This window comes from Eutrigla gurnardus, assembly GCF_963514095.1.
Source record: "Eutrigla gurnardus genome assembly, chromosome: 5".
Lineage (NCBI taxonomy): Eukaryota > Metazoa > Chordata > Actinopteri > Perciformes > Triglidae > Eutrigla > Eutrigla gurnardus.
This window is the reverse complement of record NC_139919.1, coordinates 10362500-10386095: the sequence shown is the minus strand read 5'-3', so window position 1 is coordinate 10386095 and position 23596 is coordinate 10362500. Positions and strand designations below refer to the sequence as shown.

Below are 23596 nucleotides of genomic sequence, written 5' to 3'. Positions count from 1 at the left end.
TCAGTTACCCGGGTAGCATGCTCCGTGAACCTAACCTGCTCGCTAGCAGGTTTGCTTCAACAAACCCTGAGTTTCTCCCTACATGTCTCCGCCTTTTTCCGGAATCTGAACCAACTCTGAAAAAAATGTGCCGTCCTTTCATCGTCAACCTAATCGATATGGAAATAAAAGTGATTCTAGCAGCTTTGCGTTGGGAGAGAATTTTGATTACCTTTCCTTCCAATCACATTAGATATTATCTAAACAATATTCTCCGACATTTTCAACATTTCATTTCGCGGACATAATCTGCAACCAGATTCTTTGCAGAGCTAGCTTTTTTGTGAACGAGAGATTTATGAAATGTTTAGGTACATTTCTGTATTGAAATACCTGTTTATATTTACTGTTTAATATGTGAAATATGATTAAAATCATATGCCTTAGTCAACGTATTTGCGCAATATTCTTATGCTTAATTTTCAACTGAAGCCACTTTCTTTTTGTCCCTGGGGGGATTACACTCAATGAAAATGATAATTTGTTCATTGCGCTACTTTGTGAACTACTAAGACTTATTACCTTTAGATCAATAGACTGTTTCATTCAGTTATACACATTAGATCGGGCAGTAAATGTCTGCCACGCCAACTATCTCTACTTTGCTGCAGTTACGTTGCTCCGCTTTCTCAAAATGAGCTCATTTTCTACATAAACCCTCAGTACTATCTAATAATGCTCTCCCCGTTGCCATGGTGAATCGTAGTATCGGAGCTCCATTGATGATGGCTTTATAGAGTCGGCAGGCATGTGCGTAACTCAGAGTTTACATACTCAGAGTTGACTGAACTAATTCAAAACCGCTGTTCTGAAACTGAAAACTCAGAGTTGCCCATCTCAGAGTTGGTCAACTCAGAGTTCAGGGTTAGGTTCAGAGTTTGTTGAACCTGCTTTGTGAAACGGGCCCCAGGTGGAAACCAAATATGAAAATATACAAGCACTTAAATCCTACAACTGGAGAACGATACCAGGAGAACTGCCATAACAAAGACAACGCATGAACTTTAGCTTTTTTAACATCTGTTATTAGTTGATTTTCTATAAACTTTGTTTTAAGACTGATATTGGTTAGTAAAGCTGCTTTATTGATGAACAGAAGACGATTGACCAAAGAAAAAAGAAGTTAAAATGAGAAGTGATAGAACATGTGCAAAAACAGGAGTCAACCTGAGTCCGTCATTTCACCCATGGAGAGAATTACGGGATTTGAAATGATTCCTGAATTGGCCCTCTTCCACCTACAGTGGTCAACAATGTGTATTTGATAGCTGAAATATATACCAGTGTTTCCTCCAGGATTTTATCCAGCAGCAGGGGAAAGAGTGTGTGAATCCCAGCATCAGTGGCAGAATTTGGGTAGTTAAAGGTACTAACTTGAAGTCTGTCTCTGAGTCCGCTCTCCTTCAGGCAAATAGTCTCCTAATGGTGGGGAGGGAGGCGAAGGGCCGCAGGGTGCACTAGCTAGCTAATTCTCTTTTCAATCAGTCTCATTTGTGGTCTGATGAACAGTAAATCCATCAAATCCAATGACCCATCACTGTAGAAGTTAGCTGCAATAGGCTATTCTGCAAAATAACAGAAAGTGACTGTGATTTTGGTTTTCATGGATTTAGATCAATGAATCTTAAAGATAAAGCTAGCTAACACTTTAGCTTAAGTTAGTTGAACTTTGCCACGCAAAGCAAGTACCACAACACTTATTGTGCTTCGGAGCATGCTATTCATGCACCAGGTAATTGGCAGTGGTTTGTATAAAGTTGGGAGGTTAGACCGCTTAAGTGACTAAAACTATTTAAGATCGGCCGTGGTGCTCATGGTGGCTTTGGTCTACAAAATCCACCCAAATTGAAAGTTGCTTTAAACTTTACGTCACATGCTGGAGAATTCATTTCTGAGGTTATATACCTCTCACGATTGGCCAGGCAAAACTGCATAGTTAGTCTTCATGAAGACAGTATTGACACATTGAACAGCTTCTATAGATTTAGTTTAGAAAATGGTATTGTCCTTACAGAGGCGCTTTATGTTAAAGCGCAGAGGACATGACAGTCTACAAGAGCTTGTTTTATTGTGTCCACAAACTATATGGTCTTTACTCTACGATGGAGCAGTGACATTCTTCCTCACTGCATCTGCATTACTATTTGTATAAATGTATGGTCTTACAGTATAAGGTTTCTCTCTTGTATGATGCTTGCTCTTGCTGCTGCAATAAATCATCTCTCTCATTGGGATTAGCAACAAACAAACAAAAACTAATGTCAGCTTCTTGGAGCAGTTATTCGTCTTTACACAAGAGCTGTAGTGTGAGTTGTACTGCTGAGATCAGCCTATCCATGCTATGGAGAGGTTCGGCTTCATGGAGTGGAACGCTCTTCTGCCAGTGCACACGCACACACACACACACACACACACACATGTATGCACTCTCCCTCTTTCAAGTCTTTCCCTGGTTAAACAGCATCCTATTAACAGGCCGCTGGCAATTTTCCGCCTGGCTAGACTGTGATTCACATGTCAGTGGCTGCACTGATGATGTCTGTGCACGGGACATCACTATACCAGCACTGCTGTACCATTGGTCTCTGGTCTTCTGTCACTCCCACTCCAGCAGAAAAAAAAAACTGAAAACATGGGAACATTTATGTTTCACGAAGCCCAAAGGCTATGAGGGAAGAGGAAAAGCTTAATGTAACAGGCCGAGGTTAAATTATATTAAAGGCCTGGTATGGAGCAAAATGGCCCTTAAGAGGGCAGAATGAAAGAACTACAAAAAATAATAGTAAACACAATTTCTTTGATGGCAAAAATACAGGATTGATACAATGATGATCTCTCAGCAACCTCAAGGTGCTAAATTTGAAATCCGGAACATATCGAGTGCCTCCACACGACTTTCAACTTGGTAACGGCTGAGCCGGCAGCTTGCAGCTAAAGGTGCCAACAGCCCTGTTTCCTCAAAGAGACGACAAGATGATGTTCCAAGCAGTAACCAATGAGCGCAGAGGAGCGAAGCGGCTATGAGCTAGCCAGTGGGGCACGATCACATGCACTAACATGCAGTAAAAGACAAGCAGGGCTGGCCCAGCGATGTAAACAAGCACAGAGACGTTCAGATAACAACACAGAGGGAGAGTGACTTCATTCTCACCTCAGGTCATCGTTACTCCACTACATCTTTACATACCAAATACTTGACGCTGCTTCATTAAAGCTCTGAATGTTGTATGGAGAAGCTTTTAGTCCAGAGCAATATATTGACCGAGTAAAACTGACCAAACTGCATTAGTATCCATAAAGTAGGCCCGTCTGCGAGCTGAGCAAATCATAATCACATCAGGCATGTTGAACCGATTCAGACTTTGGAGCATTTAGTTCTAGAGGCTGTTTTTGCTTGTCTGATGAAAACATTGCTTTCAGTCTGACGGGGCTTTCACACCAACAGCAAGGCCATTATTTCCAGTGGAGATAACGGCTGCACTCTCTTGGTCAGCCACATGAGCCAAAGCAGTGGGCACTATGCTGTTTTTATCCAGATTGAAGTTGAATCAAATGGCATTCTGATACCAAATACCGTATGAAGAAGAATTCATGGAGTTCAGTTACTCCGACAGGAATTTGAGTAAAAAAACTCTCAATCACAGCAGGAAATATCAGTGAAGACAAGAACACAAGATTAGAAAATGAATGCTGTGAGATGCTCTTCTCTGCTCTTCATTACGTGCACTACTATTCCTTCTTGTGGGGTCTGAAACCAAAAAGTTCAATCCATAAATAAAGCATTGTTTTCATCTGGGAGACAAAACTAATTAAAAAGAAGCTCTAAACAACTGCTTATCGACACATCCACATCCAGAAGTCACAAAACAGCATGAACATCCCATTGGAGTCCACGTGATAAGATTCCCTTTCCTTTTAGCTCTGGTTTGGACTCCAGCAATGCCTGAGAGAAATACCTGACTCTATAGCAGGTAGCAGTTTTCGGTTGCTTACTTAGTCCCACTGCTTGGTGCTGCATTTTTGAGAACACGTCAGACTCAAGAAATTAATGATAAATCAAGACAATAAGCAGAAAACAGCTCAATTCAGCAGAGCTATACATTTCAGTGGCACTTCTCAGTTGGTTTGGCACTACCAGCAACCATTTAAAAACATTTCCATCCACCATGACTGTCTGCTATGATGCAATCGTAAGCAACACGCTTACTCAACAGTAAACACTATTCCAAAATACTTTTACTTAGCCAAGCAACTCTATCCGAATATGAAAGGGGTGAACCATCGTACCATGACCTCGAGCTGTTCTCACACTACGAGGGACAAAAGCAGCAAAAGAGCCGAGCGTGGCCGGCTACATTGATGCTGAGTCGTCAAGTCTAAGTCGGCATCACTACATCTAGTGCCAGACTTTCACCTCTCGGTATCTATACTCTTTGACCAAACTCCTCTTCCAGCTGCTTCACACGTTGGATACCCACAAACAGTGTGTACACAGTGGTACACAATCTGATGAAGCAGAACTACATGATTTGAGATGCCAGCCCGAGATAAGTGAATACCATCCATTTCTTGAAAGATGGTACGGACTATATTCATGAATATCACAAATCGCCTCTCTACAACCAGTGACCACAGCTCTCATTTGTTGTTATAAATTAACCAAATGGCTCGTAGGAACGGAGCCAGCCATCTATATTCCTGTACAGTAGTATCTCTAAGGCGCCTTTTCTGCTAATGAGGGTCGATTAATATATAATCACCTGCCAGGAAAACATAATTCAATTCAACAGACCCACAAACTGCAGCCTCCAAAATGGCCATGAAGTTGTATCAGCTTCTCTGAAACGGTTTCAACAAATAGTGAACACTATAACCGTCATGCAGGGAGGATTTATTGCGAGGCTGCTATACTGGACTGCATTAGATTTAGCTACATGCTCCTTATTTTAAAAACTTCTAACGAAAGTGATAAGGATATTACATAATTCATGTGTGATTACAGTCACTTTTCTTTGGGTTTTATATTTGTAAAGCATGAACTTTTTATTTCTTATGTTGGTGATTAATTTTACAGCCCAAAGGCAGAGGAGAAAGCAGATGATTAGAAATCATCCTGTCAGCCGTTTCTTGTCCTGCTGTCCTCTGTTTGGTTGTTTCTGTGGGGCAGTCGTGACTGCAGCAAACAGAGCTGCTCTGCAGTGCATTTATTCAACACACAGTGTCATCCCCATGAGCTCCAGCTTAACTCTGACAGGGACAACAGAACAAGACACCACTGTCAACTACAACCCTCCTGACGACTGTTTATTTACAGTCCCCAGTGTTGAGATTGAGTGCATCATTTTGTGTATTCGTTCAATCTGATCGCATCGTGGCCAACTTTGTGACATTTTTAAAATGACACAAATCGGACTGTTTTCCTCGCGGCATACGTGTTTGCTTGTGTTTCAGTCTTTCCTTCTTTTATCTTGTCTCGCAATTGTCAAGCATATTTATTAATCTACACATTTGAATCTGCCTTTCTGTACAGCCACAACCCATTATACTGTACTGATCAATTGATTGGCCAAGAAGAGGAGATCATACTGTACACAAGCATGGAGCCTCTACTCCGTTTGTCCATTAAAGACTCCAATATAGTTTGTTATATCTATCTAAACGTCCTAAAGCCGGGTGGCTGATATAAGGCAATCAATCAGGCGTTGTGCTACGTTGTGATCCTCCCTCAAACTCCACAATAAACACATTAGTACTTGTTAGTTGATGACTTTTTAGCTGGAAACTTAATTTTAGTCATAAAAATCGTAACACCTATTCATCAAAGCTAACCTTTTGTCTCTCAGAAAAGAATATGCGCGCCGGCGATGCCATTTTTTATTTTCCATTTGTTTGTTCGGGAAACTGATTTACTGTCTCTGCAGACTCAAATCTTTTGAAGCCAGTTGATTGATTTTCTGTTCATGTTGCTCCACTGCAACATGCACTGGTTCAGCAGCATTTCTGTGAAATTCAAATCTAAACTAAATAATCAAAATACGGTTTTGTACCAAGATTATTGGCCAACCTGTGGCACACTCCTTTCAAGCAACTCACAAATAGAGCGTGCTCAGATTTGCTATCAGTATCTCTGTTGACTCCTTGCATGTTTAAAAAATGGAGAATACCAATTTCTGCCCTCCAGTATGTGATTTCACTCTGAGCAACCCTTTAATACATCAGTATATCCGGTTGCTTAACCAAAAGCCCCCGTGCCCCCTCCCTAAAAATGGTAAAAAATAACAGGCCTACGGGGGTCTCTAGGGGTTAAGGGAAGGAAACAACATGTACAGTTTAAAACAAATTAATTAAAATTAATCTTCGTGTTTGTTGTGCATTTCAATACAGTTCACTGTAATTAATTCTGCACACTTTATATTACCTTCAGTTTCCATCAAATCTAACTCAACTCTAACATTTGGATTGATGAACTCCTTCTCCAAACCAAGGTTTGCTTTTAATTGCATTGCAATACAATTTTCTTAGAAACTAAATACATTTTGTACCCAAAGCTTGTTTATAACACACTTCTTTTGATGTCATTCTGTTATCTATAGTTCTACATTCACCTTATCAATGGTTTAATTCTACTGTTTAAGGTAAGGAATAATATATTCTTCTTTCCACTCCATCATGAAAAGCATTAATTTGACATATGTGTTGTGGACTTGTGTGTCAACTTTATATTGTAATGTGCATTTTCATGAAGGGAACAAATAAATAAAATGAAAGGTTGCTGGTCTGTACCTGGTTACATTTAGACTAAATATCACAACACATTTGTAACTCTTGGAATTGTGTTTACCTGGCTATGAATTATATTCCCCCCCAAAACCAATCCCTCCAGCCCAAAGGTATTTCACCCTGAGATGGAGAACAACAGTATTCGGTATTGTATCACTGAACAGATACAGGGAAATGCAGTTTGCAGTTTGTGACACGGTTGGTTGCTGGAGTTGTGAGATAAGCCTCTTAACTGTCCTCATGAGACATGTTGATCCAAGCAGCTGCATACATCACACCTGCTGGGACCGACGTGGCCGGGCATTGTTTTCTGCATGTATTCAAAAAAGGTGGGGAAAGACAAATGAAAGAGGTCACATCTCCTTTCTTATGTTTTTTGTCTTACCTTAATACACTTTTTGTCTTTGGAAACAAGAAAAAGCTGACTAGTGCAGATAGTTCAAAGCACTCTTGGTTCTCGGTCAATTCCTCCAGTCGTTGAGCTAATTTGTAATCAAACGCCACATATTTGTTCAATAGAGCTTCAACGATCTTAAGATTGTCTTGCGTTTATTTTTTTCAGATTGTCATTATGTATACTTTGATCACATTACTGATCAATCTTTGGGCTCTTGAACTACGATGGATGGTGTTCATTATTTTTGCCATTTTAAACACTGATCGATGAACAGTGATCCACAGGTTGGTCAGTCATTACAAACCGTGCTGTACAGCAAACACTGTCACTTTTTTAATTTTAGTGGAGATCTCAGAGTTTCCCAATAAAATCAAATAAATATGGATGAATTCTGAGAAAACGTGTCTCAAATGAATCACAATACATGGAGAACATCAGCATTAAATGGAACAGTCTCAGGTTTGTATATCTCAGTCAAACTTAACGTTTAATAGATGCGGAGTTGGAAGGTCGGAACACACATGATAGCTATATAAGCTACTGTTAAACACTGGAAAAAGAAGGTTAAATAAAATAACCTTTCATTTACTTAAGCTGAAAATGGGATATGAAGGAAGAAGATAAATGAATAAATTAAGCTGTGCTGGAAATAATGTTTGGTTTCAGCCCTGGTTCTTATCTATGGTTTGAGTGCTGCAGCTCCGACACGCATCACTACCTTAAAACATGGGTGATCAGCGGTCAGGATATCAGCTTATTCTTAACTGACGACTGCATTGGCTAAACGCTAAATACAACACATACGAGTGAGCATCATAAACTGCTGATGAGACTGCATTGCTGGGTCAAGACAGCCTGAGCAAACTAGTCAAGTGACTTCCTCTGCTTGGAAACTGCAGCCGACCCATGCATAGTCGTCCTATAAATAGTCCTGCATCGCTCTCTCGACTGTGGCTTGCAGGCTGGCAGCTCTGCAGTCACGACTGCCCCTGATCGCTGCTAGAATGAGGCTAAAGCTCCCTTCCTGTAGGCTCACTGGGTGTACTGCAGCTGCTGCTCTCCCTCTCTCTCCCTCTGCAGTCACGGGATGTCACTGCGTCAGAGCCGAGCTTTACAAGCTCCGCTGATCATCAGGACCATATACGGCAGTGCTTTGAGCTCCCAGCACGCCCTTACGTCATGGGTACTTTCGTCATACACCAATGACGACACACTCAGGTTATGTATCCATTCTATTATTATATTACTACAGCGTGTCGGGGAGGGGGGGGTGATGACGAATTCAGCTCAAGTCCTCTGGCCCAATCGTTGCTCCAGTGACGATCTCTTTTCATTATCCCAGTCTGGCGTCATGTTGTGTTTTATAACAGTCTTATGTATGGCTCTAGGTGGGGGAATTCAAAACTAATGTGGTCACACACAAATGCACCCACATGGATAGCACAGCTGGCAGATGTTTATTGATTGTCATCTGCTGTAAGTTCTTTTTTATGCTTGTGTCCTGTTGCAATTCTGCGTTAGTGTTACAGACACATCTATCTCTCTTTCTCTCTCTCTCTCACTCACACAAACAAACTTCTAGTTTCTCACTTACAGCCAGTATTCAGGTGTTTACTACAGAGAAATGCTACAAAAAGTTTGTGTTTCTCCACATCCAACATGCATCTATTTTGTAAAAAAAAAACAGGACCGATTTCAATTCAAAACAGTTTCCAAAGCTGTGTCAATTTGATTTATCCATGTTTGGTTTGCATTTTAACGTGCTTTTGCTGTAGAAACTGTGTGCAGACGCACAACACGTCCAACCTTGAGGCGGATGGGCTACAGCAGCAGAAGACCACACCGGGTGCCACTCCTGTCAGCTAAGAACAGGAAACTGAGGCTACAATTCGCACAGGCTCACCAAAATTGGACAATAGAAGATTGGAAAAACGTTGCCTGGTCTGATGAGTCTCGATTTCTGCTGCGACATTCGGATGGTAGGGTCAGAATTTGGCGTCAACAACATGAAAGCATGGATCCAACGGTTCAGGCTGCTGGTGGTGGTGTAATGGTGTGGGGGATATTTTCTTGGCACACTTTGGGCCCATTAGTACCAATTGAGCATTGTGTCAACGCCACAGCCTACCTGAGTTGTTGCTGACCATGTCCATCCCTTTATGACCACAGTGTACCCATCTTCTGATGGCTACTTCCAGCAGGATAACGCGCCATGTCATAAAGCGCAAATCATCTCAGACTGGTTTCTTGAACATGACAATGAGTTCACTGTACTCAAATGGCCTCCACAGTCACCAGATCTCAATCCAATAGAGCACCTTTGGGATGTGGTGGAACGGGAGATTCGCATCATGGATGTGCAGCCGACAAATCTGCTGTTTCCAGTACCTTGTTGAATCTATGCCACAAAGGATTAAGGCAGTTCTGAAGGCAAAAGGGGGTCCAACCCGGTACTAGCAAGGTGTACCTAATAAAGTGGCCGGTGAGTGTAGGTTACAGTAACATTCATCCAGCATGACCCAATATAGTCGTTACATGACTCTCACAGCAATGTGTGTATGTAAGCTAACACATCTGCAAACCTCTTACTTTTCAACAGAATTAAATCCAGTTTTCATGCTATGAATAAATACTGTTTATATATTTATAGCACGACAAGCTTCTTGAAGAATCAATAAACATTTGTGGTTTGGGGATGAAAAAAATAAATACAAATGTGCTATTTTTTTCCCCTGACTTGAAATTGTTGAAAAGGCATACTACCAGTGGGGGATACCTATTTCGGGGGGAAAACACTTCGGCACAAAACTTGCCACAGCTCCTGCACACTGCTGTCAATCAAATGCTTGCTGGGTTGGAAATCCTCAAGGTTGAAAAAGAGGCAAAACCTTCTCAAACACGTTCCCTCGAGTGTAGTGATGTGTGTGTCTTGGAAATGCTGAAGGAGGTGCATTCAAATACACATGTACACAAACGTGTGTTTAACCCTTGTGCCTCACTCGGGACATTTTGGGCTTTCTCAATGTTCGATCATTTTGGCTATATCAATGCATTAATATGCCATTCAGTTTGGCAATGCAGATCTTTGACTTTGAGGGACTGACTCATCCTAGCTGCATCACACTCGACTGCAAACGGCCCCAGTGCGTGCTGAAGGTCATGGTCTGACTGATCCAACAACCTCATCATCTGGAAAGAGCAGGGACTCAATACTAAAGTCCCCAAACCGGGGGACAGTCTCCTGCCCCTGGCTTAGCTTTTTGATCCTGTCCATGAAATCACAACATAAATTGGTGATAAGGGAAACCCCTGGTGGAGGCCAACACTCACTGGAAATGTGTGTGACTTCATGTGCAGTAAACAGACACATCTCTTACTTAAAGTGTTGGTTAAATAAGGATCAAATTGCTCGTAGCAAAGACCACACAACTTTTCAACACCAGGGTCCAAGACAAACGGCCGCTGATCTGAGATGACCCGACCACAAAGTGGATCATGGATCTTTGGCCTGGTGTTCTGGTACCAAAAACACCTACAACCCTTTGCTCAAACGAGGACTCCAAGTTGCTTTTGGTGCACAAACAGTCAGCAATTGGCGGTTACACAGAGAGGATCCTCTCATTCATCAAATCGTTCATTCTATTATAACAGACATTTCATCTAGAGCCCTGCCTTGAAATGTATACTTTTTACTATTTTCCACCAGAGTGAGCCATGTTCTTATGTTTGTCCTATAGTTCAAACACTAATACTATTAGGATTAAAATATTAAATTTTTCCTGGAAAAAAAATCCCATAAAAGTCAATGTTTCTGGTAACCAATGACATCAAAAACACTCCTATTTAGTATGCAAAATATGAAGAGTTTGTTGTCTGTGGTGTATGTACTATAAACAATCATTGTTTCAATCATTTGTTGGTATATTTCTGAAAACTAATGAATATCTGGTGGCGATGATCAGGAGTGATGAATAAACAAATTGATTCATTATTATATTCATAACACTTTTGAGAAAGGAACATATTTGTCCCCTAAGACTGACCCTACAATAAACCAGCTAAAACTAAACTGCCACACTCAGACACAGCTCAGTAAAAACACAGACACCAAAGTAGTTCAATAGGAAAATAGCGATACATCTTTACTAATCTCTGCAAAGTGACTTAAAAGCAAATTCACATTTCTGCATTATTAACTACAGTGTTGATTGCCTGTGTTGAGAAATGCAATATTTTCATTTTTATCCTTTTGTTTTCAGAGCAGGAAACAAACGGTCAGGGGTAAACCAGTGATGGAACAATAATATACATGTAATATTCACAGAGTGCATCTATTTTCATCTGTGGGCAGACACACTGAGACAAACTGTCAACACAGCTAATGTCACAAAACCTGAGCCAAAAATATAAAATAATTGTTGTCAATTGATGTACAGACACTATTGACATGCTGGTGTGGCGTGTGATTAGTCTGTGTTTACAAAACTGCATCTTAAAGGATTCCATAAAATCCGTGGGACATTTATATGCAAAATAGATTCAAATTCACAAATACGACCATCAGTCAACCACAGTGGAGCTCCAGCTTGTTGATTATCTTATAGCTTTTTTATTTCTTTGGTATTATTTTCATCAAGTTCAAGTCAGAAAGCATCGGTCTTATCGTCAGACTGTAGATGATTAACTATTTTTTTTGACCAGACTGTAATCTTAGAGCATGTGGACTGAATATTCCAGATGATCCATAAGTATCAACTTTAATCACACTTTACTGATCAAACACAGATGAAGGTTTGATGTAGGCTTCGATCTGTGGATAACTGACCAGCCGTCATCACAGACACTTTAAATTGACTCGTTGCATGTTTTCATTTTACTCAACAGGCGTATTAAACATGGAAGTAACATTTTCTCCAGCAGACATTTCTATGCAGCTGCTGGTTTCAGTTAATATAGTACAGCATTATATTCAGAGAGACTTGGATGTATCGTGGCCAACATTTTATTTAAAGGGATAGTTGGGATTTGTTGAGGTGGGTGGTGTGGACAGGGCAGCAGCAACAAAAAAATCTATATCAGTTTAAGTGTAATCTATATTTAGAATATTTTCACCTCTTAACCTTGCCATAAGAAAGCTCTTTCCAAAAGGAACTGAAGCCGTTACTTCCATCTATGCTCTCTTTCCATGCTCCAGACTCCAATGACAGAAATAGTCATTTGCCCTGCTCCCATACTGGTCCTCTGTGTGTTTCTCTAAACGGAGGCCATACAGACATCAGCTACTAGTCAATACACTGACTATGGATGCTGACTAAGTGCCCTGATGCAACCACAGTTTAAAGAAGTTGTCATGTTGACAAAGTCGATATGTCCGTGATGATCTGCATGGTTAGATTTTAGATGTCGGAGCTTCCCACAAACACCTGAACAATTCATAATGCAAAGTGCGTCTAATGAGTAATAAGAAGTGCAGAAAGACAGAACAGAAAAAAAGGGTTGACCCAGTGCTGGACTACAACCACGTAGCAGCAACCTGGTTCTGTTGTAGCATCTCTAGCTGACAATGCAAGTCTTTGATTGTGATTGGGCTGCACTCCCTGCAGGAGGAAGGAAGGAAGGAAGGAAGGAAGGAAGGAAGGAAGGAAGGAAGGAAGGAAGGAAGGAAGGAAGGAAGGAAGGAAAAACAGAGCAGAAGTTATTTTTCTATGTATTTGTCCAGCATCTCATGTAAAGTGTCTTTGAGTATCCAAAGAAGTGCTATATGAGTCCTATGCATTACTATTATTATAAAATGACAACACAAAAAAATGCAATCAAAAGTTTTTACAATGTCTACACCTGTCACCGTTTAGGTTCAGGGGCATCAAGGTTCCCAAGCAGAGGGTGTCTGTGTGTTGCAGGTGTGAAAGCCTCCTACCTTGGCTGGCCCCTGCAGCTTGCTCCTCCTTGGCTTTCTTCTCCTCCTCGATGGCGGCCAGTTTGGCCTCGTGAATCTCCTTCAGGGCGTTCCACTCCTTCCTGTTGTTCAGCAGGCGGTCCAGCATGGGGGTGATCTCCACATGGAAGCGACTGAACTCCTGCACAGCAGGAGAGGAGGACGGGTCAACGCAAATCAAATCACACCAAATCAATACTGCTTCGTGAGAACCAAACATTTATTACATTTTAGAACAATTACAGTAACAAATGTGTTTCAGACGGTGCAAACAAAGTCGATTATGGTAATCAAGTTGTACAACTGAACCATCTTGAGATAAAGTTACTCAGCCGAAAAGTCGATATCAAGATAAACTGCCATCAATTACAAGAGAAGACAGACCTGCATGTAACTGTTCCTACTGTTTCACCAGCTGCAGGTGTTCATCGCAGCCACTCTTTGGCAGGTTAAAGGGAATCAGTAGTGAATGTAGCTGCGTGTGTGGTGATGTCTGACCTTGTACACAAAAGCACAAACGAAGTCGATGAAGCCACACTGCATCTTGGGCAAATCAGCTGATTTGGTTCTGTCCATCATAGGCTGAAGGGACAAAAGAAAGAGAAGTGTTTCAAACACACTGCTAAGCCCTTCCTTGTTAGACTTTATCTTTACTGTCATTTAATAGAGGTGGCATTATTTTGTCGACCCCAATGTCTTGCAGAAAACTATGAATTAAGTTTGCAGCAATAATTACAACAAAGTCAACAAAGTTACATTACAGAGGAACAGATTAAGATCAAATGTATCAAGTTTAAATGTAACTCAAGGGTGTGTTTATAAGTTGACACCAAAGTAGAAAACCTGAGGAAACTGCAGCTATTAGTTTGTCCTAAATCACAGCACTGGAGCCTTCCCAGCCCCAGTGAAGCTGTTCTAATGACATGCAGGGGAGGGAGAGTGCTCCATCCTCACTGATTTACAAACCAGTTTGGACAAAAGAAATGAAACAAGCATCCAATAGGGACCTGAAACCCACAGTCTCCTAAAAGCAGCAGAGTGAGCGCTCCTTATAACAAGCATTGCTTTCTTTGGTATTAAAGAAAAACACTAGTAAAAAAAAGGCCTCCACATGTAGTCCCTTAGTGTGTCATTGCAGTGTAAATAAAGGTTGAATGAACATGTGAAGTCACATCACTTTAACGCTAGCAGCCACATCTAAAAGGACGTGAGTTTGAGCAGCACACTGGACTGTAGAAAGTGTGACTGTCAGAAAGCTCACGCTGGCTGTAATTTCGGTCCCACCTACATTTCTTGAGAACATTATTGGAGTGTCGCAGCCTCTGCAAAGTACTCTTTTCTCTTCTCGTCAGACCACAGTGAGTCACAGAATCGACTGCTGGGAAAATACAAACTGATCAAAATGAAAAGTTTTCCCTGCTGACACAGTTGCTATTAAATTGAGAGCACTGTGAGGTTAGAAAAGTGTGGGATGGTGCTTCTCGCACTTCAAGTGTCTCAAGGACACGAGGGAATGAAACGGAGTGAGGAGAGAGAGACACAGAGGCTGAGTGGAGGAGAGAGAGTCAGGGGAGGGTACGGTCGGCTGGGTTAGGACCACAGTACCCTGTATCAGTGCTCCACATGATGGCATGAACATCACTCAGCACCACAGCCACGGGGAACTAAACCGCTCCTTTCATTTTGTCTTCCGACTGAGTTTCTGTCTCTTGTTCTCTCTAATCGTGTCCTTACCGCTCTCCATCCTAAATTGAAGCCTCGAGGAAAGCCTTGCCCTGCCTTAATTCCCACGATTCCTGTCCACCCACCAAATCCTCTCAAACTTTAACTCGCTGTCACAAACCGATTTTAAAAAAAACCAGACAAACTAAAAAGAGATAGAAAAAAAGATCACACAGAACAATAAGAGAACACAAAACATTTTAAAACCAAAATGAAAAAATATTGATCACTGACTTACATTTGCATTTACATTTAGGGCATTTAGCAAACGCTTTTTTCCAAAGTGACTTACAATAATTATATTTGTTGAAAGAAAGAAACCACAACATATAATTGCCGATATAGTAAGAGCAAAAAAGTAGAAACAAGAGTTAGGTCCTCATCTGTTGTGTTGCGTCCTTTGTGAGGAAAGTCAGAATCCTGCGGATATTGTAGAGGGCAAATCTGCAGGATCGGGCCACAGCAGTGATGTTGGGGGTGCAGGATAGTTGGTCATCGAGGATTACACCCAGGTTCCTCGCAGTTGACGGCGGCAATACTGTGATGCCCTCGACAGTGACCGACAGGTCAATGCAAGGGCAGTCTTTCCCCCGTTCGGTTTTATTCAGGTTAAGTTTGAGGTGATGTGCAGTTGTCCAGACAGAGATGTCAGCCAGACAGTCCGAGATGCGAGTTGCAATGTGGGTGTTGGAGGTTGGGGGAAAAGAGCGGAACAGCTGGGTGTCATCTGCGTAACAATGGTAGGAGAATCCATGCGATGTAATAACAGAACCTAGTGATATGGTGTGAGAACAGAAGCAGTCCTAATACTGAGCCTTGAGGGACACCCGTGTCCAGAGAACAGGGTTTGGACATAGAGCCATTCCATGCGACCTGAAAGGTGCAATTTGTCAGGTATGATGTGAACCAGGTGAGAGCAGAGTCAGTTATGCCAAGTTCAGCCAGAATGGAGAGGAGGATTTGGTGGTTGACTGTGTCGAATGCAGCAGATAAGTCGAGGAGAATGAGAACGGAGGAGTGGGATGAGGCTCTGGCGTCTCGCAGGGACTCGGTCACTGTTACCCCTTTTCCACCGAGGCATTTTTTAGGGCTGGTTCGGAGCCGGTGCCCAATCGCGAACCAGTTCTTCCTGTTTCCACAGACAAAGAGCCGGCTCTCGGCCTGGAAAACTGGTTCCCGAGCGGCCCCCAACTCCTTGCTGGGCTGGAAACGGCCCCGGAGAAGGTCTTGCTTACGTTAGGGGCTGGGGGCGGGGTTAACGCTCGAGGCAACGGGGGAAAATACGCCGCTGCGGAGTTTTACTAACGTTACTGTTCCCGGTAAGTTTCACTTTTAAAATGTTTCACCTCGTTGCAAACCAACGACACATTTCTGTTTAGTTTACCAAGCTAGTGATTACGTTCGTAACAGCAGCAACTAGTGGCTTTGCTTCCTCGGGTAATGTAAGCTGACCGGCTAGCTAGCCAGCTAGCGTGATATTGCTAACAACAACGTTAGCATGCCACTTTCTGACTGCCGTTGGCTCACTAAACGTTACCGACTACCAACGTGCTTGGTTTATCTCATGCAGGTTTAGCCCCTCCCTCCCGTCAAGTCAATTGACTACAGCTGATGTGGCTGAAACTAGGTAAATGCCCACTCAGTATGAAGAGCTTCACAAAAGTTTACACAATAAGGTATCTAGACAAGACTAAATATTACAACTAGTTTTACTCACAGAATGCCTAAACCCAGTATCTACAATTCGTTTCTGACTTAACAACAAGATAAAATGCAGCTTCCTTCCTTTCTTCAGACAAAATGTAACACTTGCATACATTTAGATCATCCTGAACTAGTTTAAAGTGTAGGATCATGTTCACATTTGTTCATAGTGATACAAAACCAAAAGGTTGACCTTTTCATAAAGGGTCCATCTGGCCAGATATGAACCTTTGTGAACTTCAAGATGTGTAACAGGAATCTCAGATTCTCTACGGCACACTTGAGAAGTAAATGTAACAAAAACAATCAACTCAAAAAGCCTTCCCACCAATATTGTGTACTTTTCTGGGAAAAATAAATCCCAAACAGTATTTAGACAAAATAATAATACTGTGCAGGAATTAGTGCATTTATGAAATATCATAGAAACATCTTGAGTCCTCCCATCTCGTTTAATATTATATCACACTTTATTCTTAAAGGGGATCCTCTTTTCCTAGTTGACCTCTGTTGAGGTCAGAGGTCAACTATAAATAGAAAGCAGCACTGCTGGAGCTGAAGGTGATTGGGTGTTTTTGCTGCAGGGGATGTCAATAGGACAAAGACACTGTAGATCCCTCTGAAGTTTATTTTTAGCATCTCTCTCAAGCGTCATGCTCTCCGTGTGCTTACAATGGGATTTTGCTCCAGGACGGTCCTCTCCAGGTCTCCCTGCTCCCAGAACTCTGCAGCGACAGACAGCGCCACCTAGAGGGTCAATAAAAAAAAAAGTTTTATCAGTGGCACTGTTAACAACACAAAAAAGGTAAATTAAAAGAAGCACATCGTGTTTTTTTAATCCTGTGGATAAACTCAAAATATGCGATGGTTCGGCTGAAGATGAATCTGCTTTTTTACCATTTTTGAAAAGTTGGGCATCAAGGTTTTCTAATATGAGTGACAATATGCTGTCTCTGTAATTGTATTTGTGTGTAGAAAATCACAAATTCCCAGAACCAAAAACATAATTTTTATATCTTATTATACTCCTTTAAGACACACTAGCTGCTGCTGGAGTAAAGTTTCTGTAAGACAGGTTTGAGTGGCTTATTATCCAGCAGGAAATCCCGTACATGTTGGTAAAATCAGCCCATAAAGCTTCCACAATGTCCCAGAAATAAGAATCTTATTCAGTTGCAATGACAGTTTCAGGCTTTCTGTCTTGAGGAGACGAACACCTATTTTGTCTGCCCTCACAAACCTAAAATGGAGCAACGTGAGATCCGATGAATAATATGTGAATTATGTATTCAGGATAGGAAAATCATTTTAGACAGAGTTAGTCATCAAGCCAGTTTTGGGGGAACAATTGCCATGAGGCTGCTGCAGCCAGATATTCAAGTGAGCGTGGGAAGCAGAGCTGAGTAAGTATCAGCCATAAAAAATGTCAGCAGAATATCTTATCAAGAATGAAGCAGCTTGAGCTTTTGTCTCTCCATAACATCTGAGAGAGGGCCGTCTATCATCGATAGAAATCGGATTGGATCTATCTGCACAGGGGATTTTTATGTAGGAATTCAGCTTAAAACAAAGTCTGGCACTGAGCTCTCTGCACATATTAACCACCAAAACTGTTTGGAAAGGTCTCATATGGCAACTAAATTACGTGCAAGCTTTATTCAAGGTGGGATTCACCTTTAAAAACGGAAGAGTTAGTCATCAAATTACTTTTGGAGAACAATTGGCAGGAGGGCGGCTGATGCTGTAGGTAGATATCCTGACTGTGTGTGTGGGAAGGACCGCTGACTCACCAGGTGTGCACAAAGGTGAAAGCCAACACGGAAAAAAAGCTGGTTAAAAATAAAGAGGGGAGGTAGTAACAGAAGTGAAGTCATATAAAACTTGCTTTATTACCAATGAATACATTCTGTTTACTATTTATTTATATTTTATTATGCTAATGTTCACAATAACAACAGCTGGTATGGTAATACTTATTCTTCCAGTTTCATGTGATGAGATGCTCGGATCTATATCAGCCTCTGACATACAACTAGAACAGATTCATATGTGTATATGTGTGTGTATATATATGCATGTATATGTGTGTGTGTATCTGTATATGTGTATGTATATATATATATATATATATATATATATATATATATATATATATATATATATATATATATATATATATATATATATATATATATAATTTTATTTAGACAAAGGGGTAAGAGCTAACAAGCTATGCTTCTTCTCACTCCTTTTCGAATATGTCAATTATTTTTTTTATTTTTTTTCTGTGCTTCAATATTATTTTGCTTCCTCAAAATCTTCATTTCTATATTATGTTGTGCAAATAATTTGTTAAATAGCAATCAGGAAGCCTTGTACTATTTACATATTCGGAATAAAATAATAATAACAAATATTTCCAGATTCTTGGAGCGTGGAAGTAAGAGAAGTTTTGAGGAAAAGGCTCAAAATTAACAAAAAGGTCAGACAATGCTTTAAAAAGAGGATGTATCATCCTATTTTTGGTGGCCACTTGATATGACTGATGAAATGATGTATTGGTGACAACAGAGATGAGCACAAATCTCTACTCTAACAGGCTGCTCTGTGTTGGCCAGCCAGCTTTTCATGCAGATGTATTGCAAATGTTCACAGAATTTTGATAAAGGTGAAGAAAAAACAAATGAATGCTTGATTCCATTTACTATTGTGTGATTAATAGGAACAATTAATTGGCGCCAATTCTGCAACAAACTAGCATACCACTGCAGAAGAAGAGAAAGACATGTTGATTGATCCGCTTGGATGTCACTCAAGCTGGCCCAGCAGGCCCGTTAACAAACTGCATCTGATGACCACATGGAGCGGTGAACAAACGAGTCTCTGATCGGCTTGGAAGGCGTTCCTAAATTGTCCGACCCATTGTTACCTTCCTAAATTAGAATACTGCTGTTCTCTTTTGCAAACACAAAACTATGGATTCTGAACTATGGAGTCCCTTCCAGACAGTGAGGCATACAGCTCGTCAATTAAACACTGGTATCACAGCTTTGTTCTCAGTAATAGTCTTCTTTAAAGTCAAGCATGGAGGTTGGAGCTGTGTGGAGATGTGACTTTCCCAAGAGCTAGTGCTAGTTCCTGGTCTGCAGTGATATACTTTTACTGAGTGGAGTTATTTTCTGTTCTGTTTCTAAGTGAAAGGGAGGGAATGAGTCTGGGAAACAAATGTCTTCTATAATGATGCTTGCTGTAAAAGCACAGGAATCACTGATGTAGAAAATGAGAAGGAGTACTAACAGTTCTAGCGTGTGACCCTCTGAAATGAAGCCATGTCTGCCAGTGATCCTGTGAGTATGAGTCTAAGGCTTGGACCAGTCCAGCCAGGGATACTTTTGGTTCATTTTCCATTTACTCTGATTCAGTTTAGTAGTTCTAAAATTAAATTGGAAGAAATATAACAAGAATGTAATGAGGAGCAGAGGCAGAGTTTTTCTCAGCACTAATCTCCTGTGTGCAGACATGCATTCTCCTCCTGTCTATCTAATTTATAAATGTCACTATTTTTGATTTAGAATATTCTGATGTCTTTGGCCCAGATGTCAAGCAAATATCCTCCAGTTAACCTGTCCTTTATTTGTTGTCCCTCTCAATAAATGCTTGCACATCCTGTTCACTTCCGGCAATTGGGCCGGAATATGTTCTTATTGCAATCAAACGGCACCAGTGTTGTAGGAAACGGTCCTTGATCTCTTCTTGCAGTCTGTCTGACTGCACCAGAATTATCTTTTGATAGTGCCTTTATTTTAATATTTTTCAGGGGCTTGATATAAAAAATAAACAGTGTTTTGTATGCAGAAATGGCTGTGTGCTAATTTACCATAACTGGTTTTATTATGGCGTCTATGTTGATGCAATAGCTACGCGTCTCCATCTCATGTGTGTGTAAAAGAATGTGAAGCGGCCGTTACTGATAGAGAACATGTGTTCACAGTCAATTGCAGACAAATAAAAGAGTAAAAAATGACCCTGCAGCAGTGCCTGTGATACAATCAGAGATGCTTCCTGTTTATTTTCATATCCCCGTGTGTGCAGGTTCCATGGCGATGTGTATATTACATACTTAACTGAAATAAAATGCTGAGGCTGCCATGCAGTGATGAGGGGGATGAAAAGCAGCAAAAGTTGCTTTTGATGCACGAGGCTGTCAGGAATCACTGCTGAGAGAAATGGCAGCGCTGACAGATTGTCATTGTCGGTCTACTTTATCATTGGTTCCCCTCTGTGAGAGTCTCTCCTGGAGCCTGTGTACGTACGAGTGTGTGCCTTATTACGGGGAACGGCTGGTATAAGCGAGGCTGGAATGCCATTTGACACCACCTGTTACTGTGAAGTATGAAAAGGACCTTGTGTAGAGATGTACCTTGCTCTGGATCTCCCACGGTTTGGCGATGGCAGACAGGTCACAAGCCGTCATCATCATCGCCCTAAAGACACAACGCATGACTGAGATCTGCATGTCTGTACATCTCTGTTAGTACCTGCATGTGTGTGTGTGTGTGTGTGTGTGTGTGTGTGTGTGTGTGTGCCTACATGACGATCTCTTTGCGTGTGGTCTCCAGCATCATGTACTTGGTCCAGTCGTTCCAGTTCTCGTAGGTCTTGGACTGGTCCACGATCTTCTGGAACATCGTCCTCTTCCTGCACAGAAAGAAATCAGTACAATTTTTATTTTTATTGCATGTTCTTTACAAGGCTTTAGTGGTACAAAGAGTGGTCTCTTACACATTCCCCCAGCTCATTGTTCTGTTAACATTACGTTTGAGGGGAACAACTCAAGCTGTTGCTGTGTATGGAGAGGGGAAGTCCCGCCCCTTCCGGTGGACTACCTTGGGACCTTATTTTGGAAAAATATGTACTGTAGTCAATAGCGAGGAATAAATCATTGATTCCATTTGAATTGTGCCATGAATTACACGTTTTTCAATTGCATTTTGAACATTCACTGAGCAGTTTCACACAAAACTATACCAAAGACAGTCAACTTGCAAAATTATCTTTTAAATTTGGAAATATAAAAGGTTCAAATCAATATTTGTCTCTCGCCGTTGACTACAGTTACATATTTTTTCCAAAATAAGGAATTGTAATTGTAAGGAATTGACTGTAATTTTTTTGTAATTACAGTCAATTAATTAATTCTTCGTCAGTGTTCATCTTTTCATTTAAATGATATTAAACGACACTAAACACAACATGAATGGAGAAGATTAAATGTACCGCTCAATTATTTAAATGTCATTATTCTGTCTTAAATTGCTGACTAAATTGCATTTATTTTTAAATGACACAGACAGAGGGATTTACACTGAGATCAATGCATATCTGTGTTCATGTATTTGCCTGCTGCTGTACTGACTTGAAGTAGAGTGCCAGGTCAGTGGCGATGATGGAGATGTCCATGAGGTGGATGACGGTGTCGTGCTGGCGGCGGTTCAGATTCTGATAAATGTTCAACGCCTGAAACACAGGAGAAAGTCAAAGATAACAAGGACACCAGGTAGGATGAGAAAGTGGACCAGTGTGTGTAGGAGGTCCTGATGGGGACCATCAAACCTCTAAACTGTCCACCACATGTGATGCAAGACAAAACGCAAACATGCCATCTTTTATGTCAAACAGACATTGTGTGACAAAATCTGATGGCTAAACACATAGTCCAAGGTAAGCTTACTGTTATTTGAAAATGTTCATAGTTATATAGCCAGGAGAAATAGCCTTCAGCCAAATCCATTACTGTACCAGAAACAATTACAATGTAATTCCACTCATTATATCTTTAATAGAAACAAATCAAAGATGCCAAAATGTGACTTTAAAAGTCATATTGATAACATTTTTATGTAAACGAATAATTAAAAAAAATACATCCACAGAGCGTTTAGAAAGGTGCAGAATCAAAAGTGCGAGTGTGACATCTAGTAGCTGGATGTTATCAGTGTTGTCAATAGCAACTTTAAACCAACTAGAATTTTAAGGAAGTGAGTTAGACTAAAACTAAATTTAAAATTTCTGTCAAAATGAACATTGCTTGTCTCATGTTGTCCATTAATGTATTTGTGCTGCAGAGAATAATAATAATAATAATAATAATAAAAACATACGGTAATGAAAATCAATAGCAGTGGCCTTTGTGTTGTGGTTTATAAACAATCTGATCTGATCTAATTAGCATTACTTTACATTGTACAGGTGTTCAGGTGTGCACCCCTGTCTGCATGTGTGTGTGTGTGTGTGTGTGTGTGTGTGTGTGTGTGTGTGTGTGTGTGTGTGTGTGTGTGTGTGTTGCAGCATACATCATCTCTCAGCAGAGTCTTGCCAAACTCCAGATGGTGTCTTTCCAAGATGGAGGAGCCGTGAAGCTTGGCCAGAGGATTCCCAGACCTGGAGACACACACAGACACATGGAGGTGGGAGGTTCAATGTGATCAATCATGCATGTTAAACTCAGGGTGGGCCTGGCCTGCTGTGTCCGCGGCTAATGGCGGCTCTTATTAGCCCATCCATCAGCAGGTGGAGCAGAGCAGTCGGAGGTGTATCTGGTCAATATGAGCTCATTGATGTTCTCAGCGTGTGATGTTACCTTCACACAAAGAGCTGAGGTCAGCTCGCCCCAACACCGGAGGAGTGGCTGCTGTCACCTCCAGTCAATTAAAACAGGCTCAGAATAATCAAACGGTTTGCAGAACGAGAGAAAGAAACTGGGTCAAGGCAGAAAGTAATTAATAAAACCCCATTTTAATGCATCATTGTTTGCTTCTCTGCTTCCATTTTAGTTCATTTCTTTTTTGGATATTTTTACTTCGCTTTATAATTAATTCATTGTTCAACTTGGATGTTCTACAGTCCTCCTACGAGACTTACAGATTGTGTGTGAAATGAAACAACGGGCCTGCTAGAGTATACTGTATATCTAATGACCGCTCACATTGTGTAGGCTCTTTGGTTAAAGGACTTGTTAC

At 41.0% G+C, this 23596-nt stretch overlaps 1 protein-coding gene across 1 annotated transcript in view; it reads right to left on the bottom strand.

Annotated features, from left to right (window-relative positions):
• Window positions 1-11319: 11319 nt before the first annotated feature.
• pde6a (phosphodiesterase 6A, cGMP-specific, rod, alpha) overlaps window positions 11320-23596 on the bottom strand; it is a 34162-nt gene continuing 21885 nt past the window's right edge. Inside the window, exons 15-22 of the mRNA XM_084009378.1 lie at window positions 22931-23053; window positions 21994-22094; window positions 21168-21275; window positions 20998-21061; window positions 17250-17324; window positions 13650-13733; window positions 13134-13293; window positions 11320-12813 (exon numbers count right to left, since the gene is read on the bottom strand). Of these exons, the coding sequence (XP_083865504.1) occupies window positions 12770-12813; window positions 13134-13293; window positions 13650-13733; window positions 17250-17324; window positions 20998-21061; window positions 21168-21275; window positions 21994-22094; window positions 22931-23053 (759 nt within the window). The 3' untranslated portion in view covers window positions 11320-12769. The remainder of the gene's footprint in view (window positions 12814-13133; window positions 13294-13649; window positions 13734-17249; window positions 17325-20997; window positions 21062-21167; window positions 21276-21993; window positions 22095-22930; window positions 23054-23596) is intronic.